General features: G+C 41.4%; 2 protein-coding genes across 5 annotated transcripts in view; one reads left to right on the plus strand and one right to left on the minus strand.

Annotated features, from left to right (window-relative positions):
• Positions 1–15,172, plus strand: part of LOC131834479 (testis expressed protein 56-like) — a 35,820-nt gene extending 20,648 nt beyond the window's left edge. The window contains exons 4-6 of one of the 2 annotated variants that reach the window (XR_009354906.1): positions 4,519–4,604; positions 5,127–5,317; positions 14,934–15,172. Coding sequence is in view for 1 of the 2 variants with exons in the window: in XM_059179155.1 (XP_059035138.1) it covers positions 4,519–4,602 (84 nt within the window). In the remaining variant the exon portion in view is untranslated. Of the gene's footprint in view, positions 1–4,518; positions 4,605–5,126; positions 6,434–14,933 lie in introns of those variants that run through there. The other variant, XM_059179155.1, reaches the window with a different exon arrangement.
• ECI2 (enoyl-CoA delta isomerase 2) lies at positions 93–20,767 on the minus strand. 3 transcript variants are annotated; one of them, XM_059179152.1, is made up of 11 exons: positions 20,639–20,722; positions 18,046–18,362; positions 17,563–17,716; positions 15,588–15,686; positions 15,167–15,355; positions 13,192–13,261; positions 7,637–7,739; positions 6,482–6,602; positions 2,729–2,818; positions 1,014–1,157; positions 93–345 (listed from the first exon to the last, which is right to left on the minus strand). In XM_059179152.1, the coding sequence occupies exons 3-11, from the start codon at positions 17,668–17,670 to the stop codon at positions 190–192; spliced, it is 1,080 nt and encodes a 359-aa protein (XP_059035135.1). In that variant the 5' UTR covers positions 17,671–17,716; positions 18,046–18,362; positions 20,639–20,722; the 3' UTR covers positions 93–189. The 3 variants fall into 3 exon arrangements, with proteins under 3 accessions (XP_059035135.1, XP_059035134.1, XP_059035137.1); XM_059179151.1 differs by lacking the exon at positions 18,046–18,362 and having other exon boundaries at positions 20,639–20,767; XM_059179154.1 differs by lacking the exon at positions 18,046–18,362 and having other exon boundaries at positions 17,563–17,807; positions 20,639–20,705.
• Between the last annotated feature and the right edge of the window lie 740 nt (positions 20,768–21,507).

Raw genomic sequence — 21,507 nt, forward strand, 5'->3', positions numbered from 1 at the left:
CAAATCTTACATAAATTCTTAAAGCTTCTGGTACATAACTCGTTTGTCATCAGGGCTCTAGTGAACTATGATAATCATAAATGATATGTTAGTGCAGAGAAAAGGCACAGTTTATTAGTTCAAGTATTAAAAATCAGAAATGACAGCACATCCCTTCCTTTGAAACGCATAACACTGCTGTAACAGGCATCACAGCTTGGCTTTTTGGGAGAAGAAGTTCATGATGGCATTCATGCACTCGCTTGACAGCCATCTTTCCTGAAGGATGCTGCTTTCTTTGGCGTTAACAGCGTGCAGCTTTTCTTTCTCCTGACTTCTGATGATCTGCTTTGAAATACGCAAGGCCTGAAAACACAAAACCAACAGTAAGGCTAAGGGGCATTCTAGAGGGAGTGGAGTTTATTCTAGAATGCTGAATTGTGTTTCTCCATGGCTCATGGAATCCTGTCCTGCCTTCAGATGTATGTGTAACATAGGACAGTGCTTCTCGAACTGTAATGTGTGTGCGAACCGTCTTGGTAGATGTGGGAGAGGACTTGGGATCACACATTTCTAAAAAGCCTCAGAGAGACACTAAAGCTTCTGATTCCAGGACCACATTTTCAGCAGAATGAATGTAAGAGCAGTCAGTCACGAGTCATCACATATAAAAACCAAAGTGCTACACAGGAAGAATCTCCTAAAAGTCAACCTGATAAGGCTTCCCTACTGGATTCAAGAAGAAAAGTGCTCGACAAATACCGCCCATCCTCCTCCTCAAAGTTATCTCCAGAAAGAACTGTCCCTCTGCCTTCATACGTATCATCGCACTAAAATGCCTCCTTGAGAAGTTTTTTTTTTAAAAATCAGCATTTCTAACATCATTATGGTTATTTTTAATCTCAAATTTAGATGTGCTTAAAGCCAACCAAGGTATATCTTGTTTTTTAAAATGCTTATTCTCTTAAGGCAAATAAACAATTTCCATGGTTTCTACTAGGAGAAAAAACGAAAAACCGAAAGACAACACTAACATTCTGGGGGAGCTTTGAATATGCTTTCAGCCTGGTCCAAACTTCTTTCTGAAAGGTGCTATCAGGAAAAACTTCAGTAACAAGTCCTTGAGCATAGGCTTCTCCAGCAGTTAACTTTTTCCCAAAAATGAGCATCTCTGCTGCCTGAAACAAAAGCGAGATTAAGACATTAACTTAATGAAACACAGGTCAGTTAACCTCAGAACTAACCCCTGAACTAAACCACTTTGAGGAGACAGATGGCAGTTCCTTTATTGTCTTTTGAGGCTGCCAGTATTTCTTAAGGGGGAAACTGAAGACCTAGATAGGCAATGCTTAACAAACTGTGCTGAGAGCATCTCAGGCTCTCTGGAAGGTTTGCGAGTATTTTTGCTTCTGTATGTCTGTGCTGAGAAGGCAAGATCAGGGAGCTCAGGGCAGAAAGGACCTGAAGTAGATGCTGATCCTTTAACCCACACAGCTAGAATTTTCCGTTTTATATACTACAAACAATTATAAAAGAAAAAAGAACTTTAAAAAGAAAAAAAAAAGAAAAGAAAATCCAGGTCACAGTGAATGCCAACCAAACTTTCAAACTTCCCTTCCTTGGAATCTCTACGCAGTGGTCCAACTCTGACACTTTTCTTTACCTGCACAGGTACTATGAATTAGTTCACCTGACCAAAGAAAAGGGAAGAAGGACTAATACTCGGTTTCTAACAAAACAGAGGTCACCAAGCGGATATCCTCTGTATTTCCAGTAGTGCTTTCGGAAAAATATTATTTCATAGTCAAATGCCCTAAGCCTTGGAGTTGGCTCTGCACAACTTTTCAAAGTTAAAATCTGTCATAAAGACTCAGGACACGTGATGGAATAATGAGCTTTAGAAAACTATATATTTGCAGCGAAAACCCGGCAGTCAATGAAAACAGGCTCCATTCCAACCCCACCCCATTCGGAGCTCCAAGAATTGGCTAAGCCTTCCCTATCCTTGGCTCTTTGCTGTTGGGTCTCATCATGCACAGAGCCTGGAACCTGGGCTTCCAGAGACATGGGGACCGACCTGCACAGCCACGGAACCATTCTGGAAGCCTGAACACATAGCTAAACCTACTGATGTGGAGGCTGCTATGACTGGGAGCAGCTCTGGAAGGCGTAAACCCCCATGAGGACAGCTTCCAGGGGACGCTGCTCATCTACACAGATATCAAGTGTGACCCCAAGCTGGCACAGCCCTGGTCCTCTAATGACTTGATGCCACACAGCAGTGGAGGACGAGGCACCGGGCACCCAGGGGCAAAAGCAGATCCTAGTCCTGGGAGTTGGGGAGAGTTTCTAATTTTCCCTCATATCAGACATTTCCCATAGCTTATTTGCTCTTCTATATTTGAAACTTTTAGAGTTGAGGAGCAAATAACTCACTTTTCTTCTGTCTAGATTATCAAGAGAAAGAAAAGAGTATAGAATTACTTTTTGAACAGAGGTTACTTTTTAAAAAAGATTTATTTATTTATTTGAGAGAGAGAGAGAGTGTAAGTGGGGGTAGGGCACAGGGAGAGAGAGAATCCTCAAGCAGATGCCTGCTGAGCGCGGAACCTGACACGGTACCTGATCCCAGGACCCTGAGATCGTGACCCGAGCCGAAATCAAGAGTCAGATGCTTAACCAACTGAACCACCCAGGCGCCCTCAGAGGTTACTTATTACAACTTATTTTGAAGGTTTCCAAGAGTTACCTTGGCTGGGCCCATTATCTTCGGAAAAGTGTAAGAGGAACAACCTTCTGGAGTTTGGCCAAGGTGACTAAAAGGAGTGTGAAATGTTGCCTATTTGGAGAAAAAAGAAAAGAAAGACAATTATTTTTTCATGTGATTTTTAAAAATCACTATTTGTATATATCCTCACGATACTAAATTGAGGAAGTTCTGTTTAAATTAGGGTTGCTGTGGTATTATCGAACACAAAGTTCACTCTTAGATATGCAGCTTGGTGAGTTTTAGGAAAGGTACATGGTGACGTAGCCACCACCATGTCAAGATGTAGAATTCTCTCCATCACCCCAAAGGGCATCTTGTGTCCTCTGGAGTCAATCCATTCCTGACACTCCAACACCACCACTGCATCTGTTTTCTGTCCCTTGTTTTTCCTTCTCTAGAATTTAATATAAATGGAATCATGCATTCTGTAGCCATTGGTTCTTAGCATAAGACTTTTTGGGAGTCACCACACTACTGTACGGGTGGCTCGTTCCTTGTCATTTCGGAGTAGAATTCCATCGTATGGACACCGTGGTTCCTGTATCCACTCACCAGCTGAAGCCACTGGTGTTACTTCCAGTATTTTGGCTATGATGAATAAGACTGTTAATGAAAACTTGTACACAGATCTCTGCATGAACATGTTTTCAGTTCTCTTGGGTAAATACATAGGGGTGGAACTGCTGGGATGTGTGGTAAACTGTGGTCTAAGACCAACAAAAGAATTTCCAGCGTGGTGTACCATGTATCACTCCCCCAGCAGTGAATGATTCCAGTTGCTCCACATCCTTGCTAAACCTCTTTGCTCATTATTTTTAAGTTAATAAGTTATCTTTCTTAGTGACTTGTGGTTCTTTACATATTCTGATTGTAATAGGTTCTTCATAGGGTCTTTTCATATGTTTTAAGGAGCCATTTATATTTTACTTTTTGTGAGCTATGTATCCCTGTCCATTGCCCATTTTTACATCAAGTTGTTGATCACTTTATCAAATGTATTTTTAAAAAATATATTACAGAGATTAGTTTGATAGTATCACCTGGAAAATAGTTTCGTCAGTCTGTCATTTGTCTTGATTTTACCTCAGAGAGGTTTTATTGAATTGCTTTAAACACAAGAATCTATTTAATTGCTTTAAATACGAGAATCTATTTCAATACTGGTTATTTAGACCATAGAGTCATCTTTAGTTTTTGTTTTAAAGTAGATTGCAAGCCCAGCATGGAGCCCAGTGAGGGGCCTGAACTCGTAACCCTGAGATTAAGACCAAAGCTGAGATCAAGAGTTGGATAATTAGCTGACTGAGCTACCCAGGCCCCCCTTGTTTTTCTTTTTTTAAAGATTTATTCACCTATTTTTTGGAGGGGAGGGGCAGAGGGAGAGAGACTCTCAAGCAGACTCCCTGTGAGCATGGAGCCTGACACAGGGATGGATCTCATGACCCCAAGATCGTAACCTAAGTTGAAACCAAGAGTCAGAAACTCAACCGACTGCACCACCTAGATGCCCCCTGCCCCCTTTTTTTAATTTAAGAAATATTTTTGTGTATTTCTTGATGAATGAGAAGTCCTTATGAAAGGAAATCAATTTATAATTGGCAATATGTATGCAGAACATTTCGACTCATATCCCATAATCAGATATGGCTCTCTTTCTTAATGAATATTGTTAGAAGACATAAATATATAATATATGCAGCATATAAGTAAAAATGAAAATATCAAATAAAAAGTTACTAACGTCACTTATCACTCCCTCCCCCCAAAAGCAAGCTTATTCAAGAAGATGTACTGAGAAGTCACAGCCTAAGGAGTATAAGAGGAAAGTGAAAGAAAACGTCAACCGCAGCTAAAGGTATGTGCAGAACTGACAGTAAGCAGCATTTAGCTTCTTTTCAGAAAGAGAGCAGTAAATGTAATTAAGGGTCAGGCTCTGGCATCTCACTGACTGGTGACTTATGTGTGCATAAGTGAGTACGCATCATGTGCATCAACAGAGGGCCCAGGACGTCGTGGGCACTCAAATACTATTTTTATGATTTCTACCCTTTTACTACCTCATAGGGGAAATGTATGATTTGCCAACAAAGAAGCTAATGGGCATTGTTAACTCTTGCCTCTTGCTCATAATAAAGAATAATCTGGTTTTAAGAGTGTTAAACCCACATTTAATATGGTATTTGTTTAAGAAACCAATAATGGTAAATCCTATAAAATGCATTCCTCTCCACAGGTTCTTTCTTCTGTGTCTCTGATTTTAAATTGAACCTTCTTTTAATTCAATTGGTCAGCAGTGATCTCTATTTGTCAAATATTTTACTCTGGGCCAAATGTTTTAGCACTGAAAATATCTACATATGTTTTCTTTCTATTTCAGTTCCATTCTGTATCATAGGACCACAGTCCTAGATAACTTGAAAAGATGATGGATGTGACAGTCATTTTAAATTCTGAGGAAGAATCTGGAGAATATTTAAACAGGATGATGTATCTGCCTTCTAAGTACTGAAGAATGAGATCCTTAAGTTCAGGTCAGGACCTCCTGACCTCACCCCTGGACAAGACCAGGTGATCAATCAGTCCTCTAACATATATGATGTGACCACAGCCTATTGATTTCTGCCTTTCAGCAAAATCTTCTACCTATGAAGGTTAGGCAGCCTAGCACCTAGATTCTCAGTTGTTATTTTCATGGGACAATTATTAAAAACAATTAGGTCTGACAAGATGCCCAATCCAATCAAACTGAAACCAGTGGGGGAGGGGGGGAGATGAATTCAAGAGATAAAGATCTTAAAATATGGTCATGTCTATCAGAGAAAACACCTTCAGACAAAACTAGGCATTTCTTCAGTGGTAAAAAACAAATGTTTCCCATAAGGTTGTAGAGCAGGAAACTGTACTTCTGCATAAACAAAAATTACTCTAAGAATCGATAACCCTAAAAGTGGTTATTAGTTCTACAGTAAAGCTCTAAGATACATGCTCATCACATCTTTGTTTATAATGACAGAATGGGAGAGATCCTAGGGTTCAGCAGTCAGGGACTGGTTATGTCTAAGTGGTAAGCTAAGAAGTGATTTTTAACTTAGCCCTTCGTGCTTTTCCAGATCTTTCAAAATTTTATCTTCTACTATGATATACGTTAATACTATAGTTAGAACAGAAATTAAAATCAATGCAATTCAGTGGTGAACACAACACTAAACCGTTTAGGTAAGTAACTTGAGCTTTCATTTACTTATCTGCAAAGAAGGGAGTGAGGGTAGATAGTCCTTTTAAACCCCTTCTTATTAAAAAATTCTACTATTCTAAAATTCTAAACCCCGCAATTTGTTTACAAGGAAAAAGGTATCAAATTATCCACTTGCAAAACATGCAAAAATACTGTCTCCCCCTGATCCCACCAATAGCCAGCTTTCAAGATCTCCTATTTTAAATTAATTGGAAAATCAAAAGTTGAGGAACTGTTACATAATCTGATTAGAATATAGAACCAAAATAGTTGGAACAGTGTTCACAACAATACTGGTGTTTAGGAAAACCAAAGTTAGTAATGAAGGATAAATAAAACAATTCAAATTAAACTAAGAGTAATTCTTTGGGAAAAAGCACAATTTAGTCCATTCTACTATATCATGTAATACATCTACTAACAGCCAACAATAAAAGAGAATTCAGAGGACCTCATTTTTACTGTATGACTTTCTATGTTGCTGGGAGCTCGCTCACCCTGTCGGTTGCGTACACAAGATCAAATAGCCCGAGAACGGTGACGGAGATTCCCACAGCTGGACCGTTGACCACGGCAACCAGAGGCTTAGGAAAATCTATGAAAGAGCCTACAAAATTCCTACAGAAATGGAAACACAAAAGCATCGTTAAATGAGCTGGAGGGGATTATGCTAAGTGAAATAAGTCGAGCAACAAAAGACAATTATCCTATGGTTTCACTCATATGTGGAACATAAGGAATAGAACAGAGGACCATAGAGGAAGGGAGGGAAAACTGAATGAGAAGAAATCAGAGAGGGAGACACACCATGAGGGACTCTGGACCCTGGGAACCAAACTGAGGGTTACAGAAGGGAGGGGGTGGGAGGTTGAGGTAACCAGGTGATGGGTACTAAGGAGGGCACGTGTGGTGATGAGCACTGGGTGTTAGATGCAACTAATGAATTGTTAAACACTACATCAAAAACTAATGATGTACTGTATGCTGGCTAACTGAACATAGTAATGATAATAAACAATGTCCCAACGCAGCATGACTGAAGTACAGTAAGGAAGATAGCACGAGTCTGAAATGAACTCTGGCCAGCCTGGACACCCATCTAGATGGCATTTGATGGAAACTCATAGACTGAGTCCTCTATGCTTGACCTTGGTTCAGCCTTAGCCAGGTCAGGGCTGTAGGTCAGCTGCAGACTTGGAGATCGGGATGGCTGGCTAAGCGTATGTTGCAGTATTATAGCTTATGGGAATCAGGAACCCGGTAGGGATACATGAGTTAAGAAGAGAGGCCTTCATGTCCTCTGTGCTGAGGACTTCACATGTCCCATTACCAGCAATCATGGCAATCATGCATTTTTCTAGCTGGATGAGAATCTCCCTGCTTCACTATGAGAGAACTTTTTTTTACAACTGTAGTTAACTTTTATGCTTTCTAATTGAACCTCACGTAGAGCAGCAGGATGAATGGGAAACAGCAGTAAAGGTGGTAAAATAAGTGCCCACAACTGATAGAGGCGGTCTGGAGAAATGCGCTTGTCCAAGTCGCATTAATGACACTGACACAAAGAAGCATTTATCTTACTTCTGCTGGCCTAAATGCCACTTTGATGAATATGAACAAGTCCGCTGGGATCAGACAAGTATCACTCTTACCTCAGTAAAATGGCACTATTTTTAGCTTTCGCCTCTACTCCTTCAGGAGGAATATTAGTGAAATTAGTCAGGTCATTTCCACTAGAGTAATAATCTCCATTTCCTGTAAATGAAATCAACAGATTCACCATTCATTCATTCTGTAATTACTGAGTATCTGCCATGTGCTGGGTTCTACAGCAAGCACTGCAAACACACTTGTGAACCAGCCATGGCTCTTGCCCTAATTTACAGACAGGTGAGTAAGCTGGACATTGATCTAGAAACATACAAACAAATGTAGATAATACAACTCTGATACAATGGGAAAATACTCAATGATGATATGAGAGAGTCTAACAGAGGATCTGTTTTAACCTGTAGGTTTAAGGAGGGGTGTTTCTAAGGAAGGAAAAACTGAACTGAGATCTGAAGGACAGGCAAGGTTGGCTAGAAGGAGGGTAGGAAGAATTCATGCAGAGGGAACAGCATGTGCAAAGGTCCTGTGAAAAGGGCTAATTCTGGCCACTGTACCAGAGTAGAAAAAGCCAGAGGGGAAGCTGGTGTAGGAGGAGGACGGGCAGCATGGACCATTCGGGGCTTTGCTGCTCCATTAAGACTTTTTGACACCACTGAAGGTGTTCTGTGATAAAGCATAATTTACAGACAAGAACACCAATTTTAAACATTCAGTTCAGTGATTTTTAATGATGGCAAATACCTGCACAATCACCATCTGAAACAAGAGGTAAGACCTTTCTACCCTCCCAGAAAGTTCCCTTAAGCTCCTTCCCAGCCATCCCACCCCACCCTGCCCTGACGCAACCACTTTCTGACTTCAATCACTGGAGAATACTTTTGCCCATTTTAGAAATTTTATAAGAGGAATTCTATATGGACTCTTGCGTCTGTGTACTCTTTGCTGAACTGTGTCTTAAAGATTCACCTATGTTCTCGAATCAGTTCTCCATTCCTTTATATTGCTGAGTAGTAGTTCACCGTATGTCCAGTCAACACTTTGTTCATTCATCTGTTGGTGGACATGAGTTGTTTTTGGCTCCTGTGAACTAGATTACAAATCATTCAGTGGATACCTGTTCAATTTAGCTGAACTAATTGCTTAGGAGTGGACTGATAGGTCACTGAGCTGGCAGTTTTATTCCATAAAAAGCTGCCAGTTTCTGAAGCAATCTCATCTTAGAAATGTGGAGAGGTCCCAGTTGCTCGGAATCATCACCAACATTTCATGTCTGTCTATCTTTTAGATTTTAGTCATTCTACTGGGTGAAATATTTCACTGATTTTAATTTCCATTTCTCTGAAGGCTAATGATATTGAGCACCTTTTCATGTATTTATTGGCAATCTGTGTTATCTTCTTTTATGAGGTGTCCAAGTCCTTTATCTCATTTTTAAATCTGGTTGTTAATTGTTTTTTTTAAAAGATTTTATTTATCTACTTGACAGAGATCACAAGTGAGCAGAGAGGCAGGCAGAGAGAGAGAGAGAGGAGGAAGCAGGCTCCCCGCTGAGCAGAGAGCCCGATGCAGGGCTCGATCCCAGGACCCTGAAATCATGACCTGAGCTGAAGGCAGAGGCTTAACCCACTGAGCCACCCAGGCGCCCCGGTTGTTAATTGTTAATTTCTAACGAGTTCTTTATATAGTCTGGGTAATAATCCTTACTCCAATTTATGTAGAGCAAACAGTCCCCTACCCCAGCCTGTAGTACCTGTATATTCATTTTCTTACTATTGTCTTTGATAAGCAGATATTTTAAATTCTGATGAAGTCCAAGTTGTATATAGTTTCTTTTATGGCTAATGCTTTCTGCATCCTGTCCAAGAAATCTCTGCCGTAGTCAAGGTCACAAAGAGATTGCTTTCTTCTAGAAGCTTTATGTTTCTGGGTTTTATGCTTACATAACTTTTAAACTAGATTTTGTATAGGGTGTAAGATGGGGTTGAAGTTCATTTTTCCCCATATGGTTATTTAGTTGCTCTGGCATCATTTGTCAAAAGATTTTTCTCTTTCCACTGAATTGTCTTGGTACCACTGAAGTTTTAACTGGGGGAGGAATAAGATCTTTATTTGGAAGAAGATTCTATTGGATCTGTGAGACTGGACAAGGCACGGGAGAGAGGAGGACAAAAGAGAATCATAAGGATGAGATAGGGACTGTTTCAGTTCAGACAAGAGTCCCTGGTAGCTTGGACTAGTGCAGAGGACAGAGAGCGACGGGCTACTGATGAAAGGAAATGGGATTAGACTGGTCGGAGGAGGTGAGAGAGGGACAAGGTCAATCATGAATATCTGTGCAATGAATGGTCTACATAACAGGGCCAATGTGGAGCCACCCACTGTGATCTGGAACACTGAGAAAGCTCCAGAGAGAAAGACGTGGGGGGTGACACCTATGAGGAAATGCCAGGTGGAAATACTGGACGGGAGCCCTGGTGAGTATCTTGACCCAAGAGATACCAAGGGGGGAAGCACCAGCATATGGACTTTTGTTGGAGAGAGGGCATGGACGCAGAGTCCGGGGAGAAGAAGAGAAGAGAAGAGTGCCTAGAACTAAGCTTTCAGGAACCCTCCCTTCTGATGACCACACAGAGGATGAACCTGCAAAGGAGGTGAGAGACAGCCGACTGGAGGGCAGACCTAGGGAAGCCTAGGGAAGACAGAGGTTTAAGAAGGGGGAGAAGATAGAGGAAGGCTGAAAAATGGCCCTGGATTTAATGATACAAAGGTCAGAGTGGGAATCTAAGCAAAAGGTAGCGACCACACTCGAATGCGCTCAAGGGCAAGTTTCAAAAGAAAAATTCAGAAGACGTATTTGTTTTGTAGTTGGGCTTCAGTTATACCTGGGGAACTGAGAAACAAAGAGCTAAATTATCGGCAGTATTTTTACATAATAAATTTGTTCTTTAGTCTTTTTCTTACATTACTATCAGGAGCAAATGGTGTCATAAATAATATTTTCAATAATTTTATGAGTAATAAAGCTTCTTTTCCAAACACATTGTTATGCTGGTCTCCAATGTATATATAAAAAATTAACAGCTGAATTTTTCTGTGGACACAAAACAGAAGTGACGGATGAGAGAAGGAAAAGAAAAATGCCTGGGAGAGTTCAGGAGGCAAGAAAGAAAATCACAACCACTAAAGAATGATGGCATTAGAGGCCGTCAAAAGGATAGGCATCGCTCAAGATGCAATCAGAGTACAGGACTGAGAATAGTGAGCAAAGCAACAGAAGACAAGAGTTAAGAATTCAGAGACAATAAAAGATAAGAATCCCAGCAGACCAGACATTTCTTCTATAACTAGAATTTCTTTCAAAAAGAACAGATCAACTGAAACAACATTCAGAGATACTATCAAAGAAAACTTAAAAAAAGGCCTTACTAATGAGTTTTAACAGGATACATATGTTCTATGCAAAAGTGATAAAGAATGGGAAAGTACCCCCTGGTCTTCTAGGGGGAATAAAAAGATCTTATAAAAACAGAATTAATGGTAGCCTCAAACTTCTCCAGGGCAACATTCTATGCGAGAAGATAATGGAACACTACTTAACAGACCATATACTCAGAAGAGAGGTCTGAGGAGCACTGGAAAATGCGTGCTCCCTTCCTCGCCTCTCATAGGGGCAACCAAGAGACACTGTCCAAGGGGAATCAGATGAGCTAGAGATATTGATGGGTACCATGCAACTGTAACAGCAATTACTAAAAGCCGGAAAAAACCCTTCCAAACCATGAGAAGTAAAGCACACGCCAAGTCCAATCCAGATCACGAAGTAAAAAATAACAGTCAAAGGAAATGTAAGTAATAAGTATATGTAAGATGCAGAACTAAAACACAACAGATTTGTCATATACATAAATCCAAACAGGTAAAGGGACCTTTACAAAAAAAAATGAAATTCAGATTGGATCAAAGAGGGAAAAAATCTAACAATGTGTTCTATGAGATGCAGACTGTAAAACGTAATTCAGAAAGACAGAAAGCTAAAAGGATGGGTAAAGGTTTGCCACGCAAGTGCAAATAGTATCAAGGCAGGTGTTAAGGCATTAATATTTGATGAGGTTGATTTCAAGGCAGAAAGCCTTAAGTGAGACAAAAGATGACCATTTTATAATAAAGGATAACTATTCACAAGTCTTTTAGTGTCAATAAGATAAAAACTTGCTTTAAAGCAATTTTTTTGACATGAAGGAGAAAGTGAAAGAAACATAATAGCAATAAATGCCTTCGCTTTTTTCAGTCTGAGATTAATTAGAAGACAAAACCAGAAGTGGGGGAATCTAACATAAATTAGAAAGGTCAGTCTAACTGATATATTTTAAACTCTGTATCTTCAAAGAATGAACTTATTTTTGAATAGTTCCTGGATGATATAAAAAGTTGGCCATTTCTAGTTCTTTATTTTCAAGGTAGAGAGTTCAATATGGAGCTATAGACACAAAGCTTATACTTATACACCAAGTCCAATCCAGATCACGAAGTAAAAAATAACAGTCAAAGGAAACGTAAGTAATAAGTATATGTAAGATGCAGAACTAAAACATAACAGATTTGTCATATACATAAATCAAAACAGGTAAAGGGACCTTTACAAAAAAAAAAATTAAATTCAGATTGGATCAAAGAGGGAAAAAAATCTAACAATGTGTTCTATGAGACGCAGATTGTAAAACGTAATTCAGAAAGATTTTAAAAAGTAGATTTTTAAAAAGTAAATCTAGTGGGGCACCTGGGTGGCTCAGTCAGTTAAACGTCCAACTCTTTTTTTTTAAAGATTTCATCCATTTATTTGACAGAGATCACAAGCAGTCAGAGAGGCAGGCAGAGAGAGATGAAGGGAAGCAGGCTCCCCACCAAGCAGAGAGCCTGATGTGGGGCTCGATCCCAGGACCTGGGATCATGACCTGAGGCAGAGGCTTTAACCCACTGAGCCACCCTCGTGCCCCTAAGTGTCCAACTCTTATTTCAGCTCAGGTCTCATGGTCATGAGATTAAGCCCTGTGTCAAGCTCTGTACTGGGTATGGAACCTGTTTAAGATTTGATCTTTCCCTCCTCCCCTGCCTATCCTTCCATTCCAAAATAAATAAATAGTAAATCTCATAAAACTGATCGTCTGATTATAATTAAGTGAAACCAGTTATCAGTTAACAAAAATGGAAAACCAAAAACCAACCAACAAAATAACAACAAAGAAGCCTTTCTGGGAATCTAAGAAATTAATATTATGTAATGCTTGGATCAAAGAGGAAATAGAAACCAAAAGCGGAGAGTATATGGAAAATAACTATAGTAAAAGCACTATTTATCAAAACTTAACTTTTCAGTGTTCTCACCTATAAAGTAAGTAATCATAGGGCCTAACTTCACTGGGTTTGTTCCAAGAAAGCTTAGAAGAAATGAAAAACTTAAAAAAAAAAAAAATAACCTTTAAAAAATAGAATATATCAGTACTGGAAAAGACCTCACAGCTATTTACTCAATTTCCTATTTGGTTGGAAATCCCCCAAAGTAAACTTAATTATTAAGAAATTCAAGAAAATGTCTTACCTGTTAAAACGGTTATGGTAGAGTCATCCTTGCTCGCGGCTTCAAGTGCAAGCATGATTTCTTGATACATCTATGTGAAAGGGGGAGACAAGAGAAAGAAAGGAACTCTGAAAATGACCACCGTTGTGTGGGATTCACTAAAAGTCCGTCTGTAAGCCTGTCCTCTGCAAAGCGCCAACTGTGTTGCACGTTGTATTTACATAACTAAAAAGGCGGCCCAATACAGCTGAAAGGATTTTCAATCCTTTTACAATTACTTGGTGTGTGTTACGTACCATGTGCTCTTGTGGATACTGGGGGATATATCCACCTTTCCCCGAAAGTGAATGAGTAAGACCTAGTCTTTGAGCTTTTGCAATTAATAGAGAGGGGGAGCTCTAAACTGTGTGGAAAGTACATCACGGCAGACAGCCTGGAGGAAGCACTGATGTCTAGCATGGGTGGGATGGGAGGCAGCCGGGGGAAGATTTCTGAGAAGCAGTCTGTCAGCTGGGACCTCAAAACAGAGCGTGCATGTCCCAGGCAGTCTGGAAAGTGTTAAAGGCTGGGATTTCAAGAAATGTAATGGTAGCCAAAGACAACGGGTCCAATATTTTAAATTAGCAGCGTCTGTGAAAATCTTGGAGATGCTGTTGTTACAGTTTTTAATGCACTGGTGTCATTTCTACCTCAGATAAGACATCGGTGTGGGAGAGAATGATGAAGAGGGTTGGTATTTACAGATACACAGACACTGAAAAAAAATATGGACTTGACATAATAGACAAGTAAAGGTGAAGTTGTATTCCCTGAGGGAGGAAATGAGGAAATAACTCCATTATCATTATTATGGTTATGATGACACAGCATAACTGGGTAACTGGCCAGAGCTGGGATTATGACATGGATATATTAGGGTTTTAATTTAGGTTTTCCAGCTTATTAGTTATGGGAATTTGAGCACACTCCTACTTATTTTATCGTTAAATAGTACTAGAAGTAGGACCCTTGTGGGAATTAAAGAAATCTCTGTGTGGAAAGTGCTGACACACACTAGGCACTCTGCAAAGAGCAGCCACTATTATTATCACCACCATCATCACTATCATCACCATCATCATCACCATCACCACCATCATCATCACCATCACCACCACCACCATCACTACCATCTTCATCACCACCATCACCACCATCATCCCCATCATCACCATCATCATCATGATCACACAGAAATGAGGCAATGGCAATGAAGTTTTGAGGATCAAATATTTTACCAAGTCAATGGCACATATCCAACTTCATGAAATTCTTATTTAACACTATTTTAAGAGCAGACTCCTTCTGCTATAATATAGATGACAAACCCAATAAAAAGGATTATAGCCATGCAAATTTTACTTGCAGTTCAGCACCAAGCATCCAATTAATTACCTACATATTTTTCAAGGGGAAGGGGTATGGTTATTTTTATTATCATTGTAGTTTGATGAAAGACTCAAAGATCAAAGGAGCTCTTGTGAGCAGCTCATCTGAAGCAGAGTTGGGTTATGCTATATTTAAAATGAAGGTCTTCTTTCCTTTCTCCCTCTACTTGTATAAATAAAGGCCCATGCAACTTGAACAGTAGTCACAAGTCTAAATGAAAGGAGCAAAGTCTGGGGACAGTCTGTGTCAAACTTAGAGAACCTCTACACCTACTCTCTTATATCAATGTATGTTTCATTTCTATTAATTTAATTTATTTGTGCTTCTATCATTAGGAGAGTTGCAGTGCTTTTTTGGACACACAGTACCTACCCAAAGCCAACAAATTCTAAATAACAAATACCCAACTTGGTTGTATGAAGAAGTAGCCACCATTAATAATCTTCCTACACAAATCAAACAAGAGATCACAACAATAGCAATGATGCTGAAACATTCTAGTTGTTGAGTGAAATAGACAGAAGGAGGAAAGAAAAGTAGGACAAACTCCCAGGGCAAGTCACATTACCTGTTCGGTCAATGCATTCTTTTTGGCAGGCCGGTTCAACATGATCTTTGTGATGCCGTCTTCAGAGGTCATCACCACTGTTTCGTATCCAGCTTGTTTCCTGTCAGCTTCAGGCTTCGCTTGGCTAGAGGAGTCAGACGAAGAACTCAAACCAGACACCAAATCCACATAGTTCTGCCTAGCAGTTTCCTGAGGAGAAGATGACAAATAACCTCGATCTTCAGTCAGTAAGTAAGCACTATGAGAAACTAAACCATGCTAAGAAACAGCACCTTGCAATGAAGAAAGAAGAGGGGTCTGATTCAACAGAATCCAACCAGATCTTGCAGGTTCTACCTACAATGGTTTAACAGTGAGAAGCACCCATCTTCCTCCGGGAATATAGCAAGTAAAATAAAAGCAAAGTAGCAAGTAAATGTACCTTGGGCAGACTGCCAAGAGCATTCCATGCCTCCCATTTGGCCTTATTGATCAAGTCAAACACACCTGGTTTGGGTGTATTACAAGGTCCTTCAGTGGCCTGGGAAAAGGAGAGGGGCAATTATCAGTTATGTGTCCATGCAAATTAGAGTGTCAAATATTTAAGATTTAAAATGTACAACTAGCATGAATGCGCCTTCTCCTCCCAAACACTTTCAGAAGATACATAAATTCATCTTAACTTTCCCCTTGCACTGTCTTTGATGATGCTGCTAAAAAGATACAACAGAAGAAAGACCGGAGAGACAAAATGTGCCATCAGCTATCGGTCCCTAAAATAAGTTATAAATGCCTGAATGTGAAAACAAAGTCACACAAGGGGTTTGGCAAAGTACTTTTTAAAAACTCCTAATAGTTTTGTATCAATGATCCCATTTTTCACACACAGTCAAAATATTCAAGCAAACTATCTTCAAACATAACCAGCCAACAAACATTTGGAAACCATTCTGAAACCCACTCAAAGGCACAAAAATATTCCACAAATTCAGTGGTGGATTTCTGCGAACCGAACAGAGTCGAACCTGGGGTCGCAGGGATGGGAGAGTGCCAGAGCCACTGGTCCTATAGAAACTTAAATGAAGGCTACGCAAAGAGGAACCATAGAAAACAACTAAATTTTACTTGTTTGAGAGTAGGTGGACTGAATGTTTTGAGATGAATATCCCATGCCGCTTACGTAGCCACCTGTAAAAACTTTAAATTCCACCATTAGCTGAAAGAGGAAAGAAGAAAAGAGGCTTTGAGAAACAAAGGCAGTGGAGGAGGCATAGATTTTCCAAAGACAGAGAGGCAAGGGTCACCCTGCAAGAAGGGGATATCTGGAGAGGGAGAGGCAACACGGTAGGCAAGCCCCACTCCCTGCACCCAGCCTGCAGTCAGGAAACAGTACTTCCCCCAGAACAGATGTGTGGTAACACACAGGGAGTACTGCCCACCAGGGAAGCTCACTTAAGCTCTGGCGGTCAGAGTTTTCATCTGGGGCTCCACGGCATAGGCATGGCTGATTACGTAGCCAGGAGCCCTCACTCTAAACTACTGTGAGACTCAGGCCGACAGAGACACTCCTTAGCAGGCCTGACCTTTCGAGGCTTAGGGATTACTTCCCAGAAGTTAAGCGCGAAGTCCTGGCCTCTTTCTGAGCAAAGTCAAATTCTAGGACACTAAGAGAGGCTCATACCGATCATGGGAAGAGGAACACAGATCACACCCGAGCCCAAAACCAGCTGACTTCCCGAGGTTGTCCTTAGATCACAACTTAAAAATTTTAGTTTGAAATTTTTGTTATACAAATTTTCAAACATATAGAAGAGGAGAGTATTATAACGAATTCCAAATACTCAACCTAACTCAATAACCATCAATTTCTGGCCATAATTGTTTTGTCCATCCTTTTCTTTCTTTCCTTCCTCTTTCTTTCTTTCTTTGCTTCCTTCCTCCTTCTTTTTTCTTTTTCTTTCTCGCATTTTAGTGGCTCTCAAAGTGCCATTCTATTTCAGCCCTACATAGTTAGTGTGCATTCCTCAAGAACATCAACATTTTCTTATATCACCATGGTGTCTTTAATAATAACTCCTAGGTATCACCTAATACTCAGTCCCCACATTTCCCCAGTGGTCTCAAAACAGTTTTTCAGTTGATTTTTTTCTAGTCAGAAGCCAAATAAGGTCTACACCTTCAGTGGTTATCTCTTTTAAGTCTCTCTGACTCCAGAGTGATCCTGGTGGGTTCCTTTTTGCTGTAACAGTACTGCAAAGACGAGCACACAAAAACTCCCATGTAGACACTCTTCAGAGGAAAGGAAGCAATACAAACCATAATACGAAAGCTGCGTTTCAGTAAAACACACGGCAGATCTATCTGAGTAGCCATCGGCTCAAAATGTCTCTAGGCTACGTCAGACATTAGGCATTTACCTGCTTATAGAGTGCATAGAGTTTGAGCTTCACTTCATTTCCTGGGTCCTCCTTCAACAGTTTCACCTGATTCATCGCATTCTCAAAATCCTTCTGACTGGCTCCCATTGCTGTTTTGCTCACGTGCAGCTGAAGTGCCGGGACCTTCAGGGAGCTGCAGACAGGCAGGCTGATTTCTAAGGGCTGCCAATCCGTATATACCAAAACGCTCTGTTTCTCCTGAAATATGTTCCCTGTACCTGACCCTGTACAACAAGATGGCTGCAAACGGTTAGTGGTGTAAGGGTCATGGTTAGTGGTGTAAGGGTCCCGGGCAGGCCGTCCCAAGATGGGCCCCTTGGGCATGAGCAGTATTTTGAGTTAAAAGCAAGCAGAGCCCAGCAGAAGCGGGAGAAGTTCTCTGACTCCCCACCTACTGCCCAAGTTTACCTGTACCAGGAAGAGACCCATGAACAGAGATTCCTTTTTAGCTAAGACACTTACCTGTGTAATGGGACAATCTTTGTTTTCTCAAGATCTCCTCTCACCTTCCTGCTAGTGGGCTTCCTCTGTATTGTATTCTCGGACTCCTAACCTTTCTCCTTAGCTCAGAATAGAAGCTTCAAAATATAAGTCATGTAAGCCTCACGCAGCCCGTCTTTGGAATTTCACGTTTATGTGGATTCCATGTGGGTATGAAACGACATTTGATTTTCTCCCATTAATCTGTCTCTTGTCAACTGGATTCCTAATCCAGCTAGAAGGCCCTTAAAGGGCAGAATAAATTTCTTCCTTCCCAACAGTGGTTTTCAAAATGATCCCTAAAAAAAGAAATACAGAAGCTAACTGTAGCAATCTTAAAGGAAAAGGAAGCTACAATCCAGCACAGCAATTAGAGGAATTCTAATTAGATACTGATAAAAGCCAGGGGATTGTGAATGGCCATGTCAATACTGCCACAGGCAAGAAAGTAAATGAAAGGCACTGTAAGATGGAAGTGAGCAGGAAACTGAGACTGAAGACTCAAGTGCACAGAATTTGGTCTTTTGTGTCCTAACAGCCAGAAATCCTGTCTGCCCTTGTTGCTCCTTTGATTACAGACCCATCACCCTCACTGATTAACAAAGTATAAATTATGAACAGGTCAATTCTTTCTGTTCAGCAAAATGTGTCCCAACCTATAGGTGGAAGTGATATTGGAAAGATGCTGGGGTTCAGAGCTGATGGCCAAGAAAGAATTCTTGAGACGTCTTTGGTGCAAAAAAAGGTGATTTCATTAAAGCCCAGGGACAGGACCGGGGGGCAAAAAGAGCTGCACCAGGGTCATGAGGAGTGGCCCATCACACACTTACTTTCTTTTTTGTTTTTCTTTTTCTTTTTTAGATTTTTTTTTTTTTTTTTAATAAACATATAATGTATTTCATCACACACTTTCAAGTTGGAAAGGGGTTAGGGACAGCCTAAGTCTCTAGCGAATTTTGGAAACAAGGTTTGCGGGACCTCCAAGGACCAACTATTGTTAGGAAAAGGTCATTTATTACTCTCTAATGAAACCTTAGTCATGAGACCCTTCAGATGTGTATCTGTGGGTCATAAGCTTGGGGGATGATTGTCAAGACGTATCTTGGGGGGTAGAGATAAAGGACATTTCCAAAGGAATTCTTATATGTTAATGTGGACTTACAGGAGCCTGGGGGCTGGGTTTAGGATTGCTTTTTGCCCTTAGCAAAGTATTAACATTAAGGCAACTGAATTCCCAGAGGAATGTCACTTTGTCTATTTCAAGGACTCATCAATGGACTGTTAAGTAGTAAGAAAATTTAATTTTTCTTTTGCTTTTGTTTCCCACATCAGAAGGAGGAGAGACTGGGTTAAGATACAAGAAGTGTTCAAAAAGATGAGCTGTTTGTGGGCATTCCAGACAAAGAGCCACTTCTTAGTAGGCGGGGGACTTATCTAGAGGAAATCTAACTGTTTTGGAAGCTAGTCTGTGAAGCTGTGCTGATAACACGAAATGACTCACCCTGAGAAGGTTAACCAGCGAGCTAGGAGCAGAGCAGAAACAGCGAGCACAACCAGGCAGAGTGTTTAGTAGGCAGAGGAAGAGAAAATTTCGGTGCACAGTATTGAGGCCACAAGCAAAAAATTGATGTTCCCAGTGAAGACCCTGGCATATAAAGTTGAAGTCAGTGGGATCCAGGAGGATTAAAATAATACAGTTTTAATAATGCCCACACCCAATGTATTACTTCCTCTGCAATAATACGACTTTCAGAGCATAAAGAACCCCTAGGTTCAAACTCTGAAATACTAGTAATTCAGTAAATTAGTAATTTTGCAATTTCTAATTACTAACTGAAATAAGTAATTCAGTAAAGACTTCAATAATTTTTACATTAAATAACTGAATTAGTTTCTCTCCAAAAAGGGAAAAACTCTGCATCCTACGTGATGTACGTTAAGCTCCAAATAGAAAACGAAAGAACAAAATGTCTATCACAAAGCCTAAATGTGCAAGCTCTCACAAAATACACACAAACTCACTTATTTGAAAGTAAAGTGAGCTTTAGAAAATTACGAAGCACTACCGTTTAATACATAAAATCGGGAAAATCATTTATAATCCCACCACACACATAGTTTGTGTCCCCCGCGGGTTAACACCACAGAAGCGTTCCCCAGGAAGCAGTCTGACCCCACACGGAGGAGAACGGCCTGCGTTTCTACAGCATTCAGCAGAAAAGCCAAGCGTGCAGAGATGTTCTACCCCGTTTTAGCGAATTAGGTTGGCAACCTAGCAGCAGCCAGGGTGGAGGGCTGGGTGGCCCGAGGGGAGAGCGGAGCGCGAACGCCTGCGGAGAAGAGTGGCAGCTCAGGCCTCCCCGCGCGTGCACCGGGACCATCGCGCGCCCAGCCGAAGAGAGGGCGCGCGTTTAAGGACACCTGCCATCACTCCCTCCCTCCTTGGAAAAACCATAAAAGCACAGCGCTGCGGCTACCCGGACAAGATAAGAGACAGGGCAGCTCCCGCGCGCGGCGACCGCCTCGGCTCGCCGGGATCCCACGGGCGACCCTGGATCTCCGGCTCAGCACTTACCCCGCGACCGCTCTCCGACACCAGCACCGAATCAGTCGACCGACTGCCCCCGCCATGGCTACCCGGAAAGGTGGGGCGTGGGCGGAATTCTGGGGTGGCATCTAGAACCTGGATGGCCCGGAGGCAAAGGGGCGGGGAGTGGAGCGGGACCCGATAGGTCAGGATAGGGGCGGGGTTGGACGGGGGCGGTTCCAGGGCCCGGGGTGAAGCCGCGACCCGGAGAGGGTGGGAAAGGGAGGGGGAGGCGAGGAGAAAGGGGAAGGAGGGGCAGGAGACGGAGCGGGTCGCGTCGCGGGGGATTAAGATGGGCTGTGTGGACGCGCGCCCCCTCTGGGGCGGGAACGGGAAAAACCGAGCTTGGAGGCGCGGGCTGTCGGAGCTCCTTGGGGTGCGTTCGGAAGAGCGAAGGTGTGTCATGGGGACACAGGAACTGCCAGCTCTGGGGCGATCGCTTCCCTACGCACCTCGATGTCCCTTCAGCCCCAGGAAGGGGTTGTGCATTACGGGGGGAAAACAGTAAAGGTGTGTTTAAAACACACACACACACCCCACCGAATTTACCGCTGCCGAAGATGAAAGGTTTACAGAGCCGGTAGAGCACCTGGGGATCAGAAATGGTCGGCCCAGTAGTTTAAAACCCGTCTTTTCATGTCCATAACTGTGGATATTTTCGAGTTCGGACAAAGCATTCAAGAAAGTATTTTCTTTGGGAAAGAATCCTTAACAGTTGGGTCTTTGACTGTCACCTCCCCCAGTTCAAGAACAATAAAAATCACTGGTTTAAACTGGGCTGAAAAGAAAACCACAGGTGCAAAATAGAGTCACTTATGGTAAGGCTGCAGTGTTAGCAAACTAGTTTTAATACAAAA

This window comes from Mustela lutreola, chromosome 6 (assembly GCF_030435805.1).
Source record: "Mustela lutreola isolate mMusLut2 chromosome 6, mMusLut2.pri, whole genome shotgun sequence".
In the NCBI taxonomy this organism is placed as follows: domain Eukaryota; kingdom Metazoa; phylum Chordata; class Mammalia; order Carnivora; family Mustelidae; genus Mustela; species Mustela lutreola.

Coding starts and splice junctions, on each gene's coding strand:
- ECI2 (XM_059179151.1), bottom strand. CDS start 20,739: ATGCCACCCCAGAATTCCGCCCACGCCCCACCTTTCCGGGTAGCCATG. Junction 2,819..6,481: donor TTGTGTACGCAACCGACAGG/GTGAGCGAGCTC, acceptor TTCTCCAAATAG/GCAACATTTCACACTCCTTT. Junction 1,158..2,728: donor AGATAATGGGCCCAGCCAAG/GTAACTCTTGGA, acceptor CTTTTGTTTCAG/GCAGCAGAGATGCTCATTTT.